The sequence below is a fragment of the Bos javanicus genome, chromosome 13 (assembly GCF_032452875.1).
Source record: "Bos javanicus breed banteng chromosome 13, ARS-OSU_banteng_1.0, whole genome shotgun sequence".
Lineage (NCBI taxonomy): Eukaryota > Metazoa > Chordata > Mammalia > Artiodactyla > Bovidae > Bos > Bos javanicus.
Window position 1 is genome coordinate 74,386,517 of NC_083880.1, and position 22,699 is coordinate 74,409,215.

Here is a 22,699-nt window from a genome sequence, read left to right on the forward strand (position 1 = left end):
CATTTTCCTGTTCTTATTGAGCATAGAGCTAGACTATAATTCTTAGTCTTTTTTGCCAATAGGTGGGACCACATAATGGCAAATAGAATATTGGAGAGAAATAATAAACTTCATTTCTAGGCCTGGCCCTTAAAAGTTAAGGGCCTCCATCCTAGCTTTCTTTTCCCATCTGCTGGCTGGATGCAGAAGCAGCCATAGGAGATGATGGATCTATAGATGGGAGGAGCCAGGACCCTTGAATCTTGACATGGATCATTCATTGATCACCCTGATGTATTATGAATAAGGATAAACTTTACTGTGTTGACCACATACGTTTTTTAAATTATTTTTTAACTTATTTATTTGTTTATTTATTTCTGACTGAGCTGGGTCTTCGTTGCTGCAGATGTGGGCTACTGTCTAGTTGCGCTGTGAGGGCTGCTCTTTGTGGTGGTTCCTCTTGTTGCAAAGCACACACTCTAAGGCCTGCGGGCTTCAGGAGTTGCAGCACGTGAGATCTAGAGCACGTGGCCCCCCAAGATTTTTATAAACTCTGTATTTTTGCTACAACCATGACCATGCCAGACTAATACATGGGTCTAATTGAAAGGCAGAGTTGAGTGCCTGTGCCCATGATGGGATGGGAACACCTCTGGGAGCTGTTGAGGGTTATAATGAAAGAAAGGAAGTCACAGGGATAAAGTACCAACAAACACAGAATGCTCAAGTTGGTGCATCAGTTTATTTGGCAAAGACGTGAGCCTTCTCAAGATTGAAAGGTCAAGGAAGAACAGAAATCCTCAGCTGGAGCGAGTGGGTATCCCAACAGAGAACCAGGCAGCCCTCTTCTTGGCCACATAGCCTCCAGCCCACACTAGTTGGGAGGAGGTCAGCTAGAAACTAGGACTTTTACTTGAATTTAAAAGGTTCCCTGGAAGAGAAAAGTTAAGTGGTTAAAAGTCACAGAACTCTGGGGGACATCCATTCCCAAACTTAACTCCTCCCTTGGTCCCAGTTAAGCACCAGGTGCTTCCCTGGTGGCTCAGAGGTTAAAGTGTCTGCCCGCAATGCGGGAGACCTGGGTTCGATCCCTGGGTCGGGAAGATCCCCTGGAGAAGGAAATGGCAACCTACTCCAGTATTCTTGCCTGGAGAATCCCATGGACGGAGGAGACTGGTGGGCTACAGTCCATGGGGTCACAAAGAGTTGGACATGACTAAGCGACTTAACTGACTTTCTAGTCCCAGTTAATGGAAACAGGAAGTCTTCCTAGAAGATCAGGAGTTACCTGCTTGTTAATCAATTTCTCTCAAGAGATTTGCCAGTTGAGCAGACAAGTAAAGACCTGGTCTCCTTGGGCCTGGCTAAGAAAAGGGGCCAGTGGAGAGGCCAGATTGAGGCAATAATAGGAACCTTGGACAAGGGAAGGATGAACAAATTGATGGGTGATGTTGCGGGGAATTGAATGAGAGTGAAAAAATACGTGGAGGGCCCCCATGCTGGTATCTTGTTTACTTCGCAGTGAGTGGCAGCCTAGGTGTGGGGGCAGGAGGACGTTGCCTTATGCCGCTTGTTTCTTTGACCAGGGTTTGGGTGATGATGTCTTCTGTCCCAGGTCACACCTTCTGAACAAGGGCAAGGAGCAGGAAGGAAGCATCTGCAGGCCAACCTTCCCACCCCAATCAACTCACTCATTGTTCAGGCAGATGTTTCCACAGTAGGTCCAGCAGCATGTGTGATTTGGAAAGGAACATTCCCTTAATTTAGTGCATCTTTTTACACAATACCTTAATGATGGAGGCTGTACCCAGCATTGATCAATGTCTCTTATTTCATCTGGAATCAAGAGCATAGAAGTTGGCAGTGTCTATCCACCCAGCACTTGGACAAGAAATCTTTTCTCAAGTTGAAAAATCCCTGAGCTGTAAGTCACAGGATATTTTTCTGCCTTTGAAGAGAATCCCTCTGTGAACCCTAGGCAGTGGCTTTTTACAGAAGACCATCCTTATATGGCATGACTTCCCTCTTACCACATGTTCCCACGGCATTGCAGGGCTGCAGGTTCTGTCCAGGTTGCCTAAAGATGGGGCCTCGGACAACCCCAACACAGATGACACCACCTCACCAAGTCCGTTCCCACATAACTTTAGATTGCAAGGTCTGCAATGGTCTCTAGCTCCAATTTCCATACCCAATTTTCAGATTGGAAAACTGTGGGCTCAGAGGGAAACTCTGTGTTGGTCTTTCCTCCACCCAAGGTGGTCTGCCATTGGCCACTATTGTATGCTGCTAGGTTATGGAATGTGGGCAAAAGCTACATTCCCTTTCCATGTACCCACTACGGCTTTCAGAGCTGGGAAAGGAAGCTTAAGGAGATGCCAGTTTGGGAACAGCCAACCTAATCTTTCTTGGACATCTCTTGCTTGAAGGAGGACTCTGTTCATTTAAAGGGTGATCCTAGAAATGTGGGCCCTGAATCAGTTATACAAGACACCCCAGGCCTGGACAAAGCACCCTCCTCCCTGTCCTCCCTGGCCATACCACCTACAGAGAAGTTTGTTCTTGATGCCTCCCAGCACAGGCAGAAACATCACAAGCTCATGGGTGAGAAGCATGAGTAGAAGAATCCAGGGCTTCATGGTCGTTTCTACGTGTGTGTGGATTAGGTTTTGGCAGAAAGCAGGTCTTTTCCCGATGCTACTAGAGATAGGAATTAAGGGGACAGGGTAGGAAAGAAAGAGAAAATGCCTGTGAATATTGTGTTGTTCTTCTCCTACTTTTCCTTTCCGCCCCCTGGCCCCAGCAACACAGCAAACTAGCCAGTGGCTTCCCTGGACTTCTTCCCCATTCACATTAGGTACCCCTTCCTTTATGAAATTACTTTTTTTTTTAATGCATTGTTTTTTTCTGATCAAAAAGCAATTTATCTTCAGGTTGTATTGTTAAAAAAATACAAACAGGAGAGCTTCCCTGGTGGCTCAGTGGTAAACAATCCACCTACCAATGCGGGAGAGACGAGTTTGATCTCTGGTCTGGGAAGACCCCACGTGCCACGGAGCAACTAAGCATGTATGCCACAACTATTGAACTTGTGCTCTGGAGCCCGGGCGCTGAAACTACTGAGCCCACGTGCTGCCACTACTGAAGCCCGAACACTCTAGAGCCTGTGCTCAGCAGCAAGAGAAGCGGCTGGAACGAGAAGCTCGTGCACTACAAACAGAGAGTAGCCCCCACTCACCGAAACAAGAGAAAAGCCTGCACAGCAACGAAGACCCAGCACAGCTATTTAAAAAAAAAAAAAAAAGAAGAAGAAGAAATGGGTAAGCATTATCCATTATTCCACTACCCAGAGATAACTGTATAATGTCTATGCTTTTATGTTGCGGTCATTATTTTATGAAATTGGAAAAATAGACTACTTGAAATAATCTGATCTGTTAAGAACACAGGTAACAGGATGATATAGTGGAAGTTTTAGTTGAGACCTTAAGACAGAGTGGATGAGATAGATGACTCAGCAGGACTTGAGAAAAGTTGCTGGCCAAACTTAGAAGCAAGACTTTCACACAACATTGTGAAGCAACTATACTCCAATAAAAATTAATAAAACTGTAAAAAACTGGGGAAAAAAATTTCATCTGCAAAGATGATCCAAAGTTGAAGGCGTTATGAGAGAAGATGCTGCAGGAGACCTCATTGGTCAGAAGCTTTGCCCAGAGAAGTAGACATGCTGTCTTCCAATTCCAAGTTGGGAGCATGAGCTCTGTGGCTGCTACTCAGAGTCTCCAGTATGTCCCCAAAAGTTTACAGAGACACTGTAGACTTGTGTTCCAGTCATGACTGAAAACTCTAAAGGGTGAGGAATGTGTCTAAAGCGACCTGTAGTAGCAGAGAAGAGGGCTACAGTTTGAGAAGTATCTAATTGTAAATGGCCTGATGCCATTTTGTGTCTCCAATGAATTCTTGAAATCACCCATAAAAGAGGACCAAAAGCCCAGTGCCAGCCAGTGATCACGCCTATTGTGTAAGAACTTTCCCATCTCTCTTAGTGGTCCTTCCTCCCTCTACTACCCAGGGGCCAGAAACTTTTTTAAACCAGTTGGGGGTGGAGGAACAGAATCACAAAGAACCCAAGAGAAAGATTTTGGCCACATCCTCTTCCACAGCTGGAGCCTCTGAGAAAAAGGAGGATCCACAGTTCTAAGCAATTTAGGAAGTTGTGGCTAACTTTGTGGGCCTGCACATTCTAATGATTAGGTTGAGAAAATGTTTTGTGACTAAAGTCACAGAAGTTATGGGCAGCTACCAAAGTTTTCCTGAAGAAGCAAGGGAAAAACTAGCTGTTTCCTGAATAGAATAAAATCTATTCTGAATAAATAGATTGTGAATAAAATCAAACAGAGCAGGCGGGGGACAAAAATAATATGATCACATCACACAAGTCATGCCAACAATACAATGATAAATATTACGATCATTCCCCATGTCATGAAGAAAACAGGCAAAAATCCATACATTTGTAGAGTTGCCATTCTAGTTAAGTAAGAGAATAAGGAAATATATATTTGATAGTTAGCACTCAGGAGAAGGAAATGGCAACCCACTCCAGTATTCTTGCCTGGAGAATCCCATGGACGGAGGAGCCTGGGGGGCTACAGTTCACGGGGTCGCAAAGAGTCGGACACGACCGAGCGACTTCACTCACTCACTCACTCAGGAGAAAACAAAGAAGCAGAAAAAAGATGAGATAGCCTGCTGACAACTGGCAGCTGAGGGGTGGAGGACATGGGGGGAAGGAGACTTAATTAGAAGTCCCCGCCCTCTCCCATCTGCTTCCTTCATCCATTATCTGCTATCTTGCTCTCTTAAAACCAAACAGGAAGAAAAATGAAAGAATCTAAGAAAAGGGTAAAATTCTGATATCACAGATTACATAGTAATCTGTAACATAGTAATCAGTAACAAGGTAGAGGTTGTTTCTCTCCCTGAAAGTCTTTAGAAATTTTCAGTCCACCAGAAGACTACTGTCCAATATGGTAGCTGCTGACACCTATGACTATATAAATTAACTTAAAGTGCAAGATAAACAACAAAGTTTTACTGTGTAGCTCAGGGAATTATACTCAGTATCTTGATGGAATATAACCTTAAAAAAAAAAAACTATGCTGTACACCTGAAACTAACACAATCAACTGTCCTTCAGTTAAAAATTAAACTTAAGTTTAGTTTCCAGGCATTTCAGGCTTCAATATCAACATGAAGCTAGTGGCTAGTCTATTGGATAGGTTAGATGTAAAATATCTCCATCATCACAGAAAATTCTATGAAACCACACTCCTCGGAATGAAACAAAATGCCTTTGCTTAAAAGCAAGGCTAGTGCTAGAGATCATTTAAAAGGTGTGGAATTTTTCAAAGGGATCTTTGAAAACTCATTGTCCACTCAGAATACGTGAAATTTGGAAGTTGCAAAAATGCACATTTTAGGCATGTGAATCCCTCGATGCATTGACTTAGAGGCAAATTGGATTTAGGAGATGAGGAGAGACAGTAAGAGAAGGAGATTAATGAAGAAGAGGAGAGGAAAAGCCCTTAAAACGTAAAAAAAGCGACTTCCTGGTGGTCCAGGGGTTAAGACCACGCTTACACTGCAGGGAGCACAGGTTCAATCCTGGCTGGGGAACCAAGACCCCACATGCCTCCCGGCACAGTCAAAAAAACTGGAAAGGTAAAAGATCAGATGTCCGGGGGCTTCCACTCAGATGCGTATATTTGCTCTCCAACCATGTCCATTCAGAACCCATATTCTTGCCAGCCTGCTTCAGCAGGGCATGGGGAGGGCAAACTGTGAAGTTCACCTACTGACACATTGGGCAATATTTATACCAAAGGATACCACTTAACTGGTGAAGCTCCAAGCTAAAGGTGAACTTTCTTTATGCACAGTGGGCTTCCAGAAATCCTGTAAATCACTCACATTTTTTTTTGCACTGGAAAGCCAGCTAAGAGTGGTAAGATTCCCAGTCCTTGGGCCGGGCTCAGTGTTCTTCTGATCCTCCAAAGGCAGCAGCACATAGCAAGACAGGCATGTAATGAGGGTGCTCTGTTAACCACTTATAGGCAGGGGTAAGGCAAAAGAGAACTGGGTGGAGTTGGGCATGGATTGGGACCGGCCTCTGAATTCTTGACACCCCCGCCTTTTGCACACAGAAGGAGGAAGACAGACACAATAAATTCAAAGCAATGGGTTCAATGAAGCTGTTTATTTGTATTCAAAAATAGCGTTCTAGATGCAAGTTTGCTGGAGCTTTGAGATCTGTTCATTTAAAGAGCCTCATTCTTCGTCCTGTTCTCTGAGCTTCTCACTTGTCCCTAGAGGGCTTGTTCAGGATCCTGGGGATGCCCAGTCCCCTTCTTTGCACACCTCAGGTGTCCTAAATGATCCCAGAGAGGAAAAGTATCATCCCGCGCAGGCTGTGTACCACTCACATACAGAGGTCTGGGCGAATCTTTTGGCCATGATGACATAGGGTGTATGGCAATGAAATGGTCTCTAGGTATCACAAAGACACAGAACTACTGCCCCCTCCCCCAAATTCAGGGTCCTGGGCTCTCTAGATGTTAAAGGAGAGAACTGGGGCTTTCTAGTCAGGGATATTGTCATCTTGTTTACTCTCTGCTCCTTTTACCAGAGCACTTCAAACAGTTCCCATGCCCTCTCTATCAACTTTCTTATTCATACCTCAGGCAATAATCCCCATTTTACAGGAAGAATGTTGATATCACTGGGAAGGAAACTCATGTGAGCAAGCCACAAATAAAAACTCACGCCTCAAAACCCTTACCTCCACCTACCTCTGAAGGCATCTGAGTGTAGTGTCTGCAGTAACAGGCTGTTTTTTTATCTGGCTTCTTCCTACTGGGAGAGTCGGTGGAGGGGCGGGAGGGGGCAGGGGTTGTGGTCTGGAACAGGGGGCAGAAGAGGAGAAAAAGTCAGTTCAAAGGCTGGGAACTTAAAGGTGATTTTGGTTGCAGCCCATCTTTCATTCCCACTCAGGAACATTCTGGTCACATCGCAGCCTCTGTGATATTCACCCATCCAGAAGTCCTGGATTTTCTTTGATGTGAGAAGTGTCTCCTGCTAAGCCAGGAAGAACACTGTGTACCTAACTCACTTTCTCACCCACAAATTCCAGCTGCCTTACTTTAAAAGAAAAAGAAAAAAGGACTTCTGAATAAAAATGTTCAACAGGATATTGTCCAGATAATCAGTAATTAATGTAATCCTGCTGCTGCTGCTACTAAGTCGCTTTAGTCGTGTCCGACTCTGTGAGACCCCACAGATGGCAGCCCACCAGGCTCCCCCATCCCTGGGATTCTCCAGGCAACGCTGGAGTGGGTTGCCATTTCCTTCTCCAATGCATGAAAGTGAAAAGTGAAAGTGAAGTCGCTCAGTCATGTCCGACTCTTAGCGACCCCATGGACTGCAGCCTACCAGGCTCCTCTGTCCATCGGATTTTCCAGGCAAGAGTACTGGAGTGGGATGCCATTGCCTTCTCCATAATGTAATACAGATGCTTGACAATAGGCATTTATGTTAAGTGAGGGCTGTGCAATTATGAGAAATCATATTTTGTGAAATATTTACAATATTCATTAAGAGTGGAGAGGATGGGTAACAAAAGCTGGGTGATTCAAAATGTGAGAAGACAAAGAACTGTACATAGTAAATATGCAAAGAACTAAAAACACAGTATAACAGGGCCCATGTTAATTCCAGGCAGTGAGATGATCATCTTTTTTAACACTCTTTGTCTCTTTTCTTATAAATTATTTTGTAATTACAAAATAGAAATAGTTACATCTTCCAGAAAAAAAAAAAAAACTGTTCACAAAAGAGGAAGATTAGCTGTGAGAGGAGGACCGTCCCTGTAGGAGCCCCAGTGCCACAGGAGTGGGTCGTGGTGAGGGGCAGGCCACGTGAGGAACAAGGACTCCTTGCTCTGCCCCGGCTTGGCCAGGAGAGGCAGCGAGGAGCCCAGGATCACCTTCCTTCCTTCCCTTCTCTCTCCCCACTCAACTCTCCAGGGGAGTCCAGGCCAGACGGAGTGTTCACCACTCTGGCCAGAGTCATGAGAGCCCAGGCTCTGCTGCCCATCCTGCTCCTCTGCGTTCTGCTGCTGCAGGCCAGGGGAAGGCAACACAGCCAGAAGACGAACCGTAGGTGGTGGGGGAGGGGGCGGGAGGGGGCCGGGGAGGGGTGACCCATCCAGTCTAAGGAGGACCTGGGAGTTCGAACTTTCCGGCACATCCTATTCGGTCGGACCACAGCACTGTGAAGACTCTGGTTCTTCCCAAACCACGGCCCTCCAGCCTCTTTATCTGGCTCTGGGAAGAGTGATGGGGGTGGAGGGGGAAACTGCATCTTTTCATTCCCCATCCCTCGAATCCAGAGACCTGTGGTACCTACGACAGGGAAAGATACACCTGAGCGAGAATCAGGTGGGAAAACAAACAGCTATTCTTTGGTTTATGCACACAGGTGACAGGTAAACATTCCGAGACATTCAGGGGAGCAGGTGTAGAATGAAAGTACGTGGGAGAGCAACATTTGGGGTGCAAGGGTCAAGGTAAATTTATCTCAGAGGGAGCAGGATGCTGAGAGTGGAAGGGAAACACTGAGGGTGCTACTTTGCTGGGAAGCGGCAGGGATGGAGCAGACAGTGGCAGCATGAGAGGAGAGAGATGACGAAGGGGCAAGTTCATCTTCCTCTCTGGTCCCCACGGATTGTAGAGAGAGGGGAGAGTTAGCAGGTCATCCTCGCCTTTGTGGAGTTCTCAGGGATCGGGTGCAGGTTCTGTGGAGGTGACTTGGCCAAGGCCATGACAAATATGGGAGACGGAGTCCTGTTGCAGGATTATGGAGAGAGTCCAGGAAGTCCAGGAAGTCCAGGCATCGAGGTCTATTGGGGAAGAGTAGGAGGAGTGAATTTAAGATACTACCCATCACCAGGATCTGGTGAAGGGCGGAGGTGAGTTCCCTGAAAAGTCCAAGAGTCATGAGTGGGCCTGTGTCTGGGGTCTTGGAAGTTTTAAGCTTTAGAGAGGTATTCTCAGGGGCCTGGTTCCACTGACCTTTCATCTGCTCTGTTTCAGAAAAGCAGCAACCCCCAGAAATCAAGCAGTGTGAGAAAAGACCCAAAATATATATGTGCAAAATCCCCTGCAGTGATGATCGAGAATGTCAAGCAAATAACATATGTTGTTCAACCTTCTGCGGGAACATTTGCATGAACGTTCTGTGAGTCAGAGAGCCTGGGGCCTTACATCTTGTCCCCCCTCCAGCCGTCTCCGCAGACACTGTACCTGCGGCTGAAGATAAGGACTTGACCCTGGATACAGGATGTCGACCGGAACGCCACCCTGTCCAGCCAGTATCTGAACAACATGTCCCTGTCAAATAAACCAGAACGAATGTGGAAGGGCCTGCCTAGTTCACTCCCAGTGCCTGTGATCATGGAGAACCCGGCACAGACCCCAGAGGGCCTCCGCCTTTCTGGGTCCGGGTCTCTGATCTCTCCCCTTGTCAAGCTTCTGTGCTCCCCCTCCCCACCTCCCTCTGCTTCCCTGCCAGCCCCCCTGTTCCTCTGCTCACTGAACCAGGACTTCCGGGGGAGGACCTGCTCGGTGGCACCTCCTGGTCCTCAGGAGAACATGCCTCGCCCAGAGCCCCAAAGGGCCAAGTTCAACATGACATGCCACGAGGCTAGACCCTGGGGCACAGAAGGGGAGGCCCCCGAGAAGGACTCTTCTTAAACTTGGTCCACCCCCATCCCATCCTGCTCATCGTCCTTGAGAGGCTCAGGTCACTGTCTCTTTGCAACAAAGAAAGTGAATCCCAAGTGAGATGACATGTCCAAGGTCAAAGGAGAGGGAGAAATCGTGGTCTGCTTGGAGGAGGAGATTTCCTCTGTGCTCCCTTCTCTGCATCCCAGTGGGACGGTCCACGGGGAGTGAGTCCTGTGCTGTCCCCACTCCAGCAGCACCAACAGGCTGCTTGTGGAATGAGGCCTGGCTGCGATCCCTGAGACTCCAGGCCCTTCCTTTAACTGTGCGGTCCCAACCTTTCCTTATGGCCTCATCTTTCTTCTTTTTTTTAATCCAGAGGGAGGAACAGTTGGTTCAGGGTGATGTGACAGGATTAATTGGCACAGGATGCCTTGGGTCTTGCCCCTGATTTCATGGTGAGTCAGTAGAAATTCCTCCCTGGGGTCCAGAGTCCCTACTACTCTGTACAATCACCACTTCTCTGATGTGGTCCTGGGACTAAGTCCAGAGACCGGGCGAGTGTGTCCAGCTGGGACGTGGGGTCAATTGTGAGGAACTCGGGAGGGCAGACCCTGCTGGAGGCATGGATGTGGTGCTATGCTCCAGGCCAGTGGCTCCTGCTGAGCATCAGGGAAGGAGACACGCCATGCCTCCATCAGCCCAGAGCCTCTGACCCATCTCAGGAGCATCACAGGGCTTCTGGTACTGCAGGGTCTCCTCCACTTCTGCTAAAAGCTGTCTTTGGACAAGGGGCCTTAGGAAAGAGATCATGATCCACTAGCAATTCAGACATCGTTGGAGGTAGTTGGGTGCTAAGGGCATGCTCTAAAGGAGCTCTTATGTGGTACTTCCTCAGATAACCTCACTCTGCAAGCGTTTTCCCAAGCTTGGCTATCCCGTCAAACACCGTGGGACAGACTATTAAGAGAGGCAAAATCACCTGCCAGGGGACCACATAGTGAATGGCCTCCCAGGTCCAAGCCCATCGTGTCCTACTCCATGGGTGTATCGGAGATACCAGGCTGACCTATTCCTCGCCACTGGTGGACACCATGGACCATGAATTTTACTGGAAGCAGCTGTTCTTCTCCTTGTGGTAACTGGTGCCCTGACCCTCTCTGGACAGTCCACCCTGCTCTGGAGAACTCAGAGGCCACACCTAGAACGCTATGGCTAGGAGGAGTGCTTGCCCGGCTACCACTTCGTGTTCTATTTTTATTAGAATAAACAATGGCCTCTTTATTACATAAAAGGGAGGAGTGGGGGGGTCCCTTGGAAGACCTTGAAATCTATGGAGACAAAGGAGGAAACAAGTGCAGAGTTTGCCATGATCTGGGTCTCCAAAAGGTCAAGTCCCTGCCTACAGAAAATCGCAGATCAGGACTGATCTGTTTGTGACAAACACATGGGCTCCTGGTTGCTATGCCTTATTCACTCATTCATTTATCTATTTGCCTGTCTGTCTCTCTATATATTTATTTATTGCATGATTTGTTGTCCTCTCAAGTTCCAGTCTTCTAGCAAATTTTTACCTCTGGTTCCTATCAACCAAGATAATCGGAAGTAGCTTTCTCCCATGTACAGACCTAGCAATAGACCCTCAGTGTCTTACTTCAGGACTAATTCATCTCTTTGGGCTTTTGACTTCACAGTCTGAAGAGACTTTGATCCCTTGGTGTTCCATGGAGCATCACGCCAGCTTCATCATACCTATGCCACTCTGCTCACTGGCCATAGAGAATGGAAATAGCAGGCACCCTAGATGCTTTAGCACTTGCATGCCAGAGGGTGGGGCAATAGTCCAGACTGACAGAAGTCTGACACCTGACGATAGTCAGGACTTGCTCTGCTGGTAACATTTCCAGAGATCCAGTTGTCCAGGTGTATAGGAAAGACCCTGGGAGGCAGCAGACAAGCTGCTGCACCTTCTGCTGCCCACCATGAAGAAAAACACAGTACGTGGTGGGGCTCTGCTTTGTTGTCGTCGTTTTGTTTTTTGGCCGTGACACACAGCTTGCAGGATCTTAGTTCCCTAACTAGGGGCTGAACCCAGACCACAACAATCAAAGCACCGAGTCCTAACTATTGGACCACCAGGGAATTCCCTTGGTGGTGCTCTTTGGATTTTGGAGACAATAAAGGCCACTTTGGGGGCACTCTGCTCTTACTGACTTTCTGGGGGAACATAAGGTTGATAGTTTTTTAAAATAATTCACTAATTTTTATTTTCGGTTGCACTGGGTCTTCAGAGCCACACGTGGGCTTTCTCTAGTTGCAGCGACTGGGGCTACTCTTTGTTACTGTGCGTGGGCTTCTCACTGCAGTGACTTCTCTTGTCGCAGAGCAATGGTTATAGGCACATGGGCTTCAGTGCTTGCAGCCTGCCGGCTCAGTAGTTGTGGCTCTTGGGCTCTAGAACAGCTTAATTGCTGCACAGCACGTGGAACCTTCCCAGACAGGAGATTGAACCCACATCCCCTACACTGGCAGGCGGATTCTCATCCACTGGACCACCAGGGAGGTCCAAGGCTGCTAGTTTTGAGTGGACTCCAAATTAAGGAATATTTCTGCAACAGGTCCAGGATATTTTGCAAGTTGCCTGCCCCTTGGGTCGTAGCCCCTAGTACATGCATTATACAAAGTGTCTGTGGTTGATTAAGATGCTGACTGGTCTCTTTGCAAGTTCCAGTAGGAGAATCAAAGAATGCACACCTGTGTTGAGGTCAGACTTTCTCTTCTGTTGCCAGATGGTTTCCATTTTTGAAGCAGCTTTTTCCTTGCTAGCAAACCCTGGTTAAGACCCATGTCTAACCAGGGGACATCAAACCACTCTGCAACTGAAAGCTTCCATCGCAACTTGGGGGGTTATCTGATCTATGAAGTCTCAAAATGGGGGGCAGTGCATAGAGGCGGTTCATTGTCAAATGGAAATGGTATAAATGAGACTGAGCTTGATCAGTTCCAGAGGAAATGAGTCACCTGTATAATCAGGTGTGTGGACTCTGAGGACCCACTGCCTTCCTCTCTAGCTTCATCCTTTCCCACGGCCTCTAAGTCTACCAGAGGCACTGCCCTTTCTGTGTCCCCGCTGGCACTCTGAGAAATGGCGTCTTCCTGTGTTTGCCTACTTAGGGTTTCTTGTACTTGCACCTCTCTTTTTGATTTCTCAGAGTCCAGGGATCTGTTGTAGATGGCAGCCTGTTTCTCAACATTCCTCCATTTGCATTCAGACTTCCATTTTCTGAGGGTTATTTTATCTGTGTCCTAGCCTAAGCCCAGTGCCCCTACCTCATTTACAGGCATGCAGTCTCTGTGGTCTTCGTATGTCTCTGCTTCCTTGATGGCTCAGCAGGTAAAGAATCCGCCTGTGACACAAGAGACACAGGTTCAATCTCTGGGTCGGGAAGATCCCCTGGAGAAAGAGATGGCAACCTAGTCCAGTATTCTTGCTTGAAAAATCCCATCGACAGAGGATCCTGGTGGGCTACAGTCCATGGGGCCACAAAGGGTTGGACGTGACTGAGTGACCAGGCAGACATGCACAAACATGGACTCTGACACTGCACCTGCTACGTTGGGGTGTTTATTTCTCTCCTAACAAACTGAAATTTGTAACGTTCTCTATTTCCTCATTAGGCTGACGGTTATGTGTGGAGTGATTTATTTGCTCCTTATTGATCGGTATGGATTTTCTAAAAACAGCTAAAACTAGATAGCCACAATCACGCTGTATCTATTTACTTGTTTACTTTCTTATTTATTTATTTATATCTTGCCCTTAAGAACTTCAAAGGAGTTGCTTAACTCCTCTATGTCTCAGTTTCTGCATCTGTAAAATAGGAATGATGGTACTAAACTCATAGGGTCATTGAGAGTACTAGCTAATACATGTTAAATATCTGACAGGTAGTAAATCTGGTATTAAACTGGGTGATGCTTGACACTTCATTGGGTAACACTCTCATTTGTTGATTTAATTCAGACATTGGTTCTAAGTGCTTAACAGATAATCATTCAGGGAACCCTCACAATAACCCTATGAGGAAAGCACCGCTATTAATCCACTTTGTCAGTGAGGAAATTGATGCACGGAGAGGATTAGTGACTCACCAAAAGTAAGTGGGAACTAGAATTTGAATCCAGGTTAAGTCTGTGTTGTAAATCTCCGTATTAGGTGGCCTTTCCAAGCTCTCTTGGCAGAGCTCTGTTTTTTCAGTAGCTCAAAACCCACAGGACATTGTGCTCAGGTAGTGCTGCTGCTGCTGCTAAGTCGCTTCAGTCGTATCCGACTCTGTGCAACCCCATAGACGGCAGCCCACTACGCTCCTCTGTCCCTGGGATTCTCCAGGCAAGAATACTGGAGTGGGTTGCCATTCCCTTCTCCAATGCATTAAAGTAAAAAGTGAAAGTGAAGTCACTCAGTCATGTCTGACTCTTAGCGACCCCGTGGACCGCACCCACCAGGCTCCTCCGTCCATGGGATTTTCCAGGCAGGAGTACTGGAGTGGGGTCAGTCATGTCTGACTCTTAGCGACCCCGTGGACTGCACCCACCAGGCTCCTCCGTCCATGGGATTTTCCAGGCAAGAGTACTGGAGTTGGGTGCCATTGCAGGTAGTGTTAGGCTGGTGCTAACCATGGAGAAGTTAACATAGAGATGGATAGGATGTTACAAAAGTCATCGCACACATGTTAGCAAAAAAGAGATATGCAGATCCTTCACTACCCTTACCATCACCCAGACAGCCAGGAAATGTGTGTGTTGAGGGAGGGAAGGCTCCTGCAGTTCTCCAGTGTTTGGCTTTTACCTGTATTACCTGCAGCACAAAGAGATTAAAAGAAAAAAAAAGTACTCCTTGAGTACTTTTTATAGGAATTTAGGGACAATGTTCTATATGTACCCAACTTACTGGCAGAACTCCCAGATCTGCCACAACCAGAACCATGATTACATTCTGAACCTTCGAGCTCTGTTCTGCTCATCAGATTCCCCGTGTGCAAGGGCTCGGCAGTTCGCAGAGACCAGGAAGAAGAGCCATCAGTCATATAAATACCGGCACTTCCAACTCCAACAACTTCAGAGGTAGGTGAGGGTCAGAATCTTGGGGCTGGAAATGTGAGCCTGAAAATGCTTTCATTTGTGGCTTGTGTCCAATTCATGCTCCCAGAAAGAAGTAATGGTCCTTGATGTTCAAATGGAGAAAGTGAGAGAAAGATGAGACAGATGGACGCCGACTCACCATGTATTGCCTACAATACACATGACACTACTGTCGGCAACACATGGCCCATTGTGTATTGTCTTCAGAGTAGTCTCAGGGAGAACGCATAACCTGCACCTAATCATGAAGACACTGCACACAAACCCCACATGAGGAATGTTATTTAAAAGAAAAAACTGTCTAGCGTCGTCAAAAATTTCAACCTCATAAAAGATAAAGGAAGGGCATTCTTGGGTGAATTTACACAATGGGATACTGATGGTAGATTCGATAAAAAGATTTTAGAAATGTTCAATTTAATGAAGTTGTACTGTGATCACAGAAGAGAATGCTCCTATTGTTAGTACTCACTGAAGTATTATTCCTAAATAAGAACCATGATGTATCTACTTACCCTCAAATGGCTTAGGCATATATATATATATATGTGTATATATATGTATACATATATATACACACACACACATGTGAGAGAGAAAGCAATTAGGGGTAAATTCTTAAAATACGTGAATCTGAGTAAATAGTATGTAGAAGTTCTTTGACTAGTCTTACTCTTGTAATTTTGAAATCATTTCCAAATAACAGTGTTTTAGAAGTTAAAGGCAACCCAGCTAACCGTCTATGTGCCTCAATTTTTATTTTATTATTTTTAACAGATTTTTTTCATGTGGACCATTTTTAAAAGTCTTTTAATGAATTTGTTACAATATTGCTTCTTTTATTTATGTTTTGATTTTTTGGCTGCAAGGCCTGTGGGATCTAGCTCCACAACCAAGGACTGAATCCAAACCCCTTTGCACTGGAAGGCAAAGTCTGCCACTGGACTACCAGGGAAATCCCCAAAATTTTCTATATTTTCCTATTTTATAATTTGTAACATATGCCAAGAGGCTTAATTTTTTAATTTTTAAAACTTAAATTTTTTGCTAATGCTTCATATAGTCAACGTTTGCTATGTGGATATATCATCCCCATATTGTTCAGTCACTCAGTCGTGTCAGACTCTGCAACCCCAAGGAAGCACACCAGGCTTTCTGGTCCTTCACCATCTCCCGGAGCTTGCTCAAACTCATGTCCGTTGAGTCGGTGATGCCATCCAACCATCTCACCCTCTGTTGTCCCCTTCTCCTCCTGCCTTCGATCTTTCCCAGCATCAGGGTCTTTTCCAATGAGTCAGCTCTTCTCATCAGGTGGCCAAACTATTGAAGCTTCAACTTCAGCATCAGTCCTTCCAATGAATATTCTGGATTGATTTCCCTTAGGATTAACTGGTTTGATCTCTTTGGCAGTCCAAGGGACTCTCAAGAGTCTTCTTCAACACCACAGTTCAAAAGCATCAGTTTTTCCACACTCAGCCTTCTTTATGGTCCAACCCTTTCATCTATTTACTGGAAAAGCCATAGCTTTGACTATACGGACCTTTGACAGCAAAGTGACGTCTCTGCTTTTTAATATGCTATCTAAGTTTGTCATAGCTTTTCTTCCAAGGAGCAAGCATCTTTTAATTTCATGGCTGCAGTCACCATCTGCAGTGATTTTGGAGCCCAAAAATAATACATCCAGGGAAACTGAGTCTTTGAGAAATTAGGTGGTTAGCCAAACACATAGCTTATATTAAACTAGGCATGTTGGGGTTGGGAATTCACAGGAATTTGAATGTCTGACTCCAGAAAGTCACAGGAATTTACTGTCTATGCCACACTGACAGTTTTCAGTGTGGTGTCAAGTGGGAGAGAATTTCCCTCCTATTGATAAGACAGGATGTATATCCTGTTGGTAAAATAAACCAATTTTTAAATAATTAAACATTTTAGAGTTATGTGTCTCTGCTGCTGCTGCTGCTAAGTCACTTCAGTCGTGTCCGACCCTGTGTGACCCCATATACGGCAGCCCACCAGGCTCCCCCATCCCTGGGATTCTCCAGGCAAGAACACTGGAGTGGGTTGCCATTTCCTTCCCCAATGCATGAAAGTGAAAAATGAAAGAGAAGTCGCTGTCGTGTCCGACTCTTAGCGACCCCATCTAGGTTCCTTTTATATGTCTAACTCTTTAAGGCTATGAGAAACCATAGCCATTATTGATAAAATTAAATTGTACTTAAAAAAATTTTGAAGTATGGTTGCTTTACAATGTTGTGTTAGTTTCTTCTGTTCAGCAAAGTAAATCAGCTCTCTCTCTCTATATATATATATACATATAGCTTTTTTTCCATTTAGGACCTTTAGGTCACCACAGAGCATGGAGTAGAGTTCCTTGTGCTATACAGTAGGTTCTCATTAGCCATCTGCGTTATGCATGTATACATGTATCTGTATATACATTTGTAAATTTATCAATCCCAATCTCCCAGTTCATCCTACCTCTCTTTTCTTTTATTTTTTAAAAATACTTTTTCAAATTCTCTTCCCATTGTTGCATAATATTGAGCAGAGTTCCCTGTGCTATACAGTAGGTCCTTGTTGGTTATCAGTTTTAATTTTTAAAAATTAAAAAAAAATCTTTGGCCATGGCATGAGGCATGTGGGGCATACGGGATCTTAGTTCCCCAGGGATCCAACCTGTGCCCCTCTGCATTGGAATTGAGGAATCTTAAACACAGGACCCCCAGGGAAGTCCTTCCACTTTAAATATAGCAGTGTGTACCTGTTAATCCCAAACTCCTAGCTATCACTCCAGACCGCCCTCCCCCCTGATAACCATAAGTTCCTTCTCTAAATCTGTGAGTCTGTTTTTGAGAATAAACTAACCTTAAAACAGGAAAAACTGGCACCAACCCCACCTAGGGTTTGAGATAGGCAGTATCCTTTGTCCAAGGATCTCCACATTTACAAATGCATTTAACCGAATTTCAGTTGCAAGGAGGTTTCCAAAGACATTTTTCCCCCTGAAGAAAGAGAAGTCACAAATTTTCAGATGTCTTATGATCCATGGGAAAATATTAATAATCTGTGTTACTGGTACACATATCATTAATATTCACTGGGAATGTTACTAGTAATATGTTGAAAGTCTTGTCCTTTGTCCCATTTAAATATATCCAGAAGAGCTACTTCATTTCTTGGTTCTATATGAGAGCTTGGGTATAGAACCAGACTTTTCTAGTCACTGCCTAAATTTAAAATATAATAGTATATTATATGCTAAAATATATTATTCATAATATAATAAATTTAGAAAAAAGTCTAAGCCCAAGCACAGTTGAAACACTAAGCTTGAATTAAAACGGTTGTTCCCTCCACACCTAGAAAGAGAGTGGTCAGTTTCCTTGCTCTTTCCTCTCCTCCTGCAGGTAGCTAAGAGCCATTTGGAGGTGGCTTTATCTAGCATGAATAGATAAAGGGGTCAGGACAGCTCCTCTGGCAGGCAGTGTTGCGCTCTTGAACTTTGTACTTTCTGGATTTGGTACTGCTTCAAATTGACTCTGTCATGGGTGGTTTCATGGCTTGAGTTTTCCCCCACCCAAATGATGGAAGTTGCTCACTTGTGGTTGTCTTGATCTGGCTGAATCCATCTCTTTACCAGCTGGTTTATTGTGATATCTTTCCCTGACCACTTACTTCCTTTTTTTTTCTTTTAAAAAATATTCTATGTATTTATTTGGCGTTGGGTCTCAATGGCAGCACGCTCATCTTTTGTTGCAGTTTATGGGCTCTCTAGTTGTGCTGTGTGAGTTAGTTTCCTGACCAAGGATCAAACCCAAGTTCCCTGCATTGGAAGGCAGATTCCTAACCACTGGACCACCAGGGAAGCCTCTGAGTCATTTTTTTAATCAAGGGAAAATAACACACACTTGCAAAACAATAAAAATAAAAAAGGTTTTCCTGCAAAAGGAAGGCATGAAGCTTGTCTTAAGTGCTAAATTTGAATTATCATTATTTTAAAGATGTATTCATCTATTTTGCTGCACTCGGGCTTGTTGATCTGTGCTGGCTCTCTCTAGTGGCGGTGTGCGGACTTCTCATTGTGGTGGCTTCTCTTGTCGTGGAGCACTTGCTCTAGGCACACAGACTTCAGCAGTTGCGGCACTCAAGCTCTAGAGTGGTGGCTCAGTAGTTGTGGTGCATGGGCTTCATTGCCCTGCAGCATGTGGGATCTTCCTGGAGCAGGAATCGAACCCACGTCCCCTGTGTTGGCAGGCAGATTCGTAACCACTGGACTACCAGAAATCCCTTGAGTTATTTTTTAATCAAGGGAAGATAGCACATCAAAAAAAAGCAGGGGGGCTGGGGCGGGTTCCTGCAAAAGGAAGGCATGAAACTTGAGATGGAGAGATATCTGTTAGCAAAGTCAACATCCAGAATTGGTTTGTACCTGTGGTTGGGTGGTGGAGGTCAAGGAAGAATAATTAGAGGACAGAGTGTCAAGAAATTTCATGAGAATTTTCCTCTTGCTTCCCAGCTCTCTTTATTTGTGTCTTTTGATCTCTAGAAGCAACTGCAAAGGAAAGAACTCCTGACAACACCTATTCAGACGTATATATATATATATGGTCAACATCATGAAGTTCTGGACACCTCTCCTCATGATGTTCCTCTGTATGGTACTACTGTCTGTGCTGGGAGCAGTGAAGGAAAGATATAGCAGCAGGTGATGAGCCTGGATTGAGGATCAAAAGGGCATGAAGGGGCTGTGCTTATTTCTGGACAAATGAAGAAGTATCATGCCTGATACATCTGACCCAGGACTCACTTCCCTGGATCACCTGTTGGAGCATTAGTGTATAGATACTTTTCTATAGACAGAGATCCAAGAAATTCACAAGCTGAGATCCTTCAGTGTTTCTTCTTCCAACCTTAAAAGTATCAATGAGTATCTGTCAGCTTTTAGATACATTCCATAAATTATAAGGATATAATATTTTCCCGTGTCAGGCTATCTTGGAGGAGATGGGGCACCAGTAGAGAGCTACCATATTTTCCCATTCTTCCAGAAGCTCTGTGTCCTAACTGTGTGCATGTTGATGATTACCAAATGATACCAATATCATTTCATGATATATACCCTTAATTTAGCGATAGGATATTTCAGAAGTCCAATGCAATGGAATGACTGCTTGAGTTAAAGCCAACCCATTGGTAGGATAGTTCAGAATGTAAAAAGATGGAAAAGAGACATGAGATGGGTCTTTAGTGGAGCAATGTTGGGGGCCATATGATGAGAAAATGAAATCAATGGAGGGGGCCAAGAAAATGAGATGAAAGAGAGAATTTGGAGAGGGGCTGAATTACTTTATTTTTTTTAATAGGATGATTTTTTTTTTCCTCTAGATGTGGCATGCAGATTTAGTTGCCCTGAAGCATGTAGGATCTTAGTTCCCCAATCAGGGATCAAATCCATGTTCCCTGCATTGGAAGGCGGATTCTTAACCACTGGATCACCAGAGAAGTCCTGAGGCTGAGTTACATTAAAGGCAGGGTCAGCAAGGAGGGGAAGAAAGTGAGGCAATCTATTCCTTACTTTCCCTGGTCTAGTTTCCCATGCTGTGAAATAGGTGTGATAATGAGGGTAGAGGTTATCTCAGACTCTGAGATCCCCCGTTATAAGGATGTAACTTTTATAGGAGGGCAGATGAATGCTGGGAGTATATGGAGTCCTATCTCTAGGATGTTCAAAGAGGACCCAGAAAAAAAAAAAAAACAAAGAGGACCCAGAAGTCTGCAACACTATAGGACTTGGGGAGCAGAGAAGTCTAAGAGTTTAGTAAAGATGCAATGGGGTCAGTGAAAATACAATGAGGAGGCTAAGGAAGGGGATTTTCTTAGAAGATAGGTACTTTAGTGGGGACTTGGGGCCAGGATTCTAGGAGGGGCCCCTAGAGGGGCCCTCTAGCTTAACATAAGCTGTTAAGCTTATGAAGGACTTCTCTTCCCACACTTGTCTATACGGCCCCACCAATGTCTTACCATCTCATCTCATTTTCAGGAGGGAATTGCTCCTTCAGGAGTGCTGGGGACAGCCAACCATCCGAGAATGTAACAACAGGTGTTCTAGAAATTTTAGATGTGTAAAAATAAATCACACATGCTGCTGGACCTACTGTGGAAACATCTGCTGGGAAAATACAGTGAGTTTGGAGATGCACGCTTGGGTGTGTGTCATCACTGATTCTCACCTTCTTCTCAGATGCTGTTATCCCTAAACAGAGGGCTGAGGTCCTAAATCCTAGGCACAAACGTAGCAGAAGACCATGTCCACTAAACCTGGAAGCCAATTCACTGGCAAATAGACCAAGATACCAGCTTGGGGCACCTTGTTTCTTTCGATATATAATCAATGCCTGTGATGTCTTCATTCTATATTTCAACAGCTTGGTGTTTTTTTTGTTTTTTCATCCAGATTTCTAGCCATAGCATCCACAGTCAGACTTTACCATGAACCATCTTAGCTTACCCAGATCCCATATTTCTACCTGTATCTATTCAGTGAACTAATACCATCCCCTCCTCCAAATCAGAAGTGGACAATTCCTGTTGTTACATGAAGTATTCTTGTTCCAAGATCTGGTAAAGATGAATAATATTAAGCTTGGGAATGAATTCTTGCTTCCCAGATTTCCAGAGCCTCTAAGCATCTAACCTTTTTCTCTTGCAGCTAATTACTGAAGAAGCTAAAAGCCTAGCCTCCCACTGAGACACCAGTTCATTCTCACTGAGGGCTGGGAAGGAGTAAATCCTTGGCTAATAAACTCACCTGCCAGCAGTGGTCCTTGACTTTTTTTCCACTCCATTCCACTACCCTTGAATGCCATTATTACACTCCCTTCTATTGTCATAGTGTGTATGTAAGTTTCCAACTCTTGCTTCCAAATCTTGCTTCCCCATTTGATTACCTTAGAACTAATAGGCTAAATCATGGACTTCAAGAAAAGAAGTTTATTTCTCACATGCCATTTTAATGTGGGTAACTGGCAAGCAGCCCTTTCTTTCCATTTTTCAGACAGCAGGTCTCCGGTGAATTTGTTTTCACAGGGTATGGGTAAACAGTTCTAAAACTATTTTACAGCTATGAAAGATTGAACAGGTAAGTAACTGGTAGATAAAAGCCAGGTTCTGTGAGAGAAGTTAGAAATAAGCAAAAGGAAAATGCTAGAATGAACCCTGGGTTACTGGATTAAAATCAGAGATATCGATATGAACTCACGCTCAGCTATATATATATATAGGGTTGGTCAAAAAGTCCACTTGGGTTTCCTGTAAGATGTTATGGACAAACCCGAATGAACTTTTTGGTCAACCTTATATATACACACACAGGGGCTTCCCTGGTGGCTCAGTGGTAAAGAACTTGCCTGCCAATGCAGGAGACATGGATTTGATCCCTGAGTTGAAAAGATCTCCTGGAGAAGAAAATGACAACCCACTCCAGTATTCTTGCCTGGAGAATCCCAGGGACAGAGGAACCTGGTGGGTTACAGTAGATATGGTCTCAAAGAGTCAGACACAACTGAAGGGACCCAGCATGCATGCACGCATACTCCTAGATAATGTTATTTTGGACTTATGAACATCTCCTCCTGGAAAGAAAATCTTCCTGGAATGGTTCAAGGAACCAATATATTTGGGCTGATGGGCATTTCTTAGTAGTAAATCTTGCACCCAGCACCTAACCCCAACATCTGCATTCCATATATCTTCCTGGAGCTTCTTACTTAGGCATTCTGCGTCTAGT

The 22,699-nt window shown here is 44.9% G+C and overlaps 3 protein-coding genes across 8 annotated transcripts; 2 read left to right on the forward strand and 1 right to left on the reverse strand.

Annotated features, from left to right (window-relative positions):
• Positions 1-705: 705 nt before the first annotated feature.
• WFDC9 (WAP four-disulfide core domain 9) lies at positions 706-10,986 on the reverse strand. Of its 6 annotated transcripts, none has more exons than XM_061437757.1 (7): positions 10,751-10,986; positions 8,808-8,945; positions 6,838-6,945; positions 3,221-3,264; positions 2,531-2,682; positions 1,674-1,818; positions 706-913 (listed from the first exon to the last, which is right to left on the reverse strand). In XM_061437757.1, the coding sequence occupies exons 2-7, from the start codon at positions 8,865-8,867 to the stop codon at positions 892-894; spliced, it is 531 nt and encodes a 176-aa protein (XP_061293741.1). In that variant the 5' UTR covers positions 8,868-8,945; positions 10,751-10,986; the 3' UTR covers positions 706-891. The 6 variants fall into 6 exon arrangements, with proteins under 6 accessions (XP_061293741.1, XP_061293739.1, XP_061293738.1 ...); XM_061437755.1 differs by lacking the exon at positions 3,221-3,264 and adding an exon at positions 9,349-9,435 and having other exon boundaries at positions 2,531-2,679; XM_061437754.1 differs by lacking the exon at positions 3,221-3,264 and adding an exon at positions 9,349-9,435.
• LOC133259806 (WAP four-disulfide core domain protein 10A-like) lies at positions 7,489-9,464 on the forward strand. The gene is made up of 2 exons (XM_061437762.1): positions 7,489-8,202; positions 9,139-9,464. Exons 1-2 carry the CDS (start codon positions 8,115-8,117, stop codon positions 9,285-9,287), a joined length of 237 nt encoding a protein of 78 aa, XP_061293746.1. The 5' UTR covers positions 7,489-8,114; the 3' UTR covers positions 9,288-9,464.
• Positions 10,987-11,062: 76 nt separating the features above from the next.
• On the forward strand, positions 11,063-21,716 carry WFDC11 (WAP four-disulfide core domain 11). Its single transcript, XM_061437761.1, has 5 exons — positions 11,063-11,157; positions 13,110-13,162; positions 14,796-14,892; positions 20,954-21,095; positions 21,623-21,716. Exons 1-5 carry the CDS (start codon positions 11,102-11,104, stop codon positions 21,659-21,661), a joined length of 387 nt encoding a protein of 128 aa, XP_061293745.1. The 5' UTR covers positions 11,063-11,101; the 3' UTR covers positions 21,662-21,716.
• The last annotated feature ends 983 nt before the right edge of the window (positions 21,717-22,699 follow it).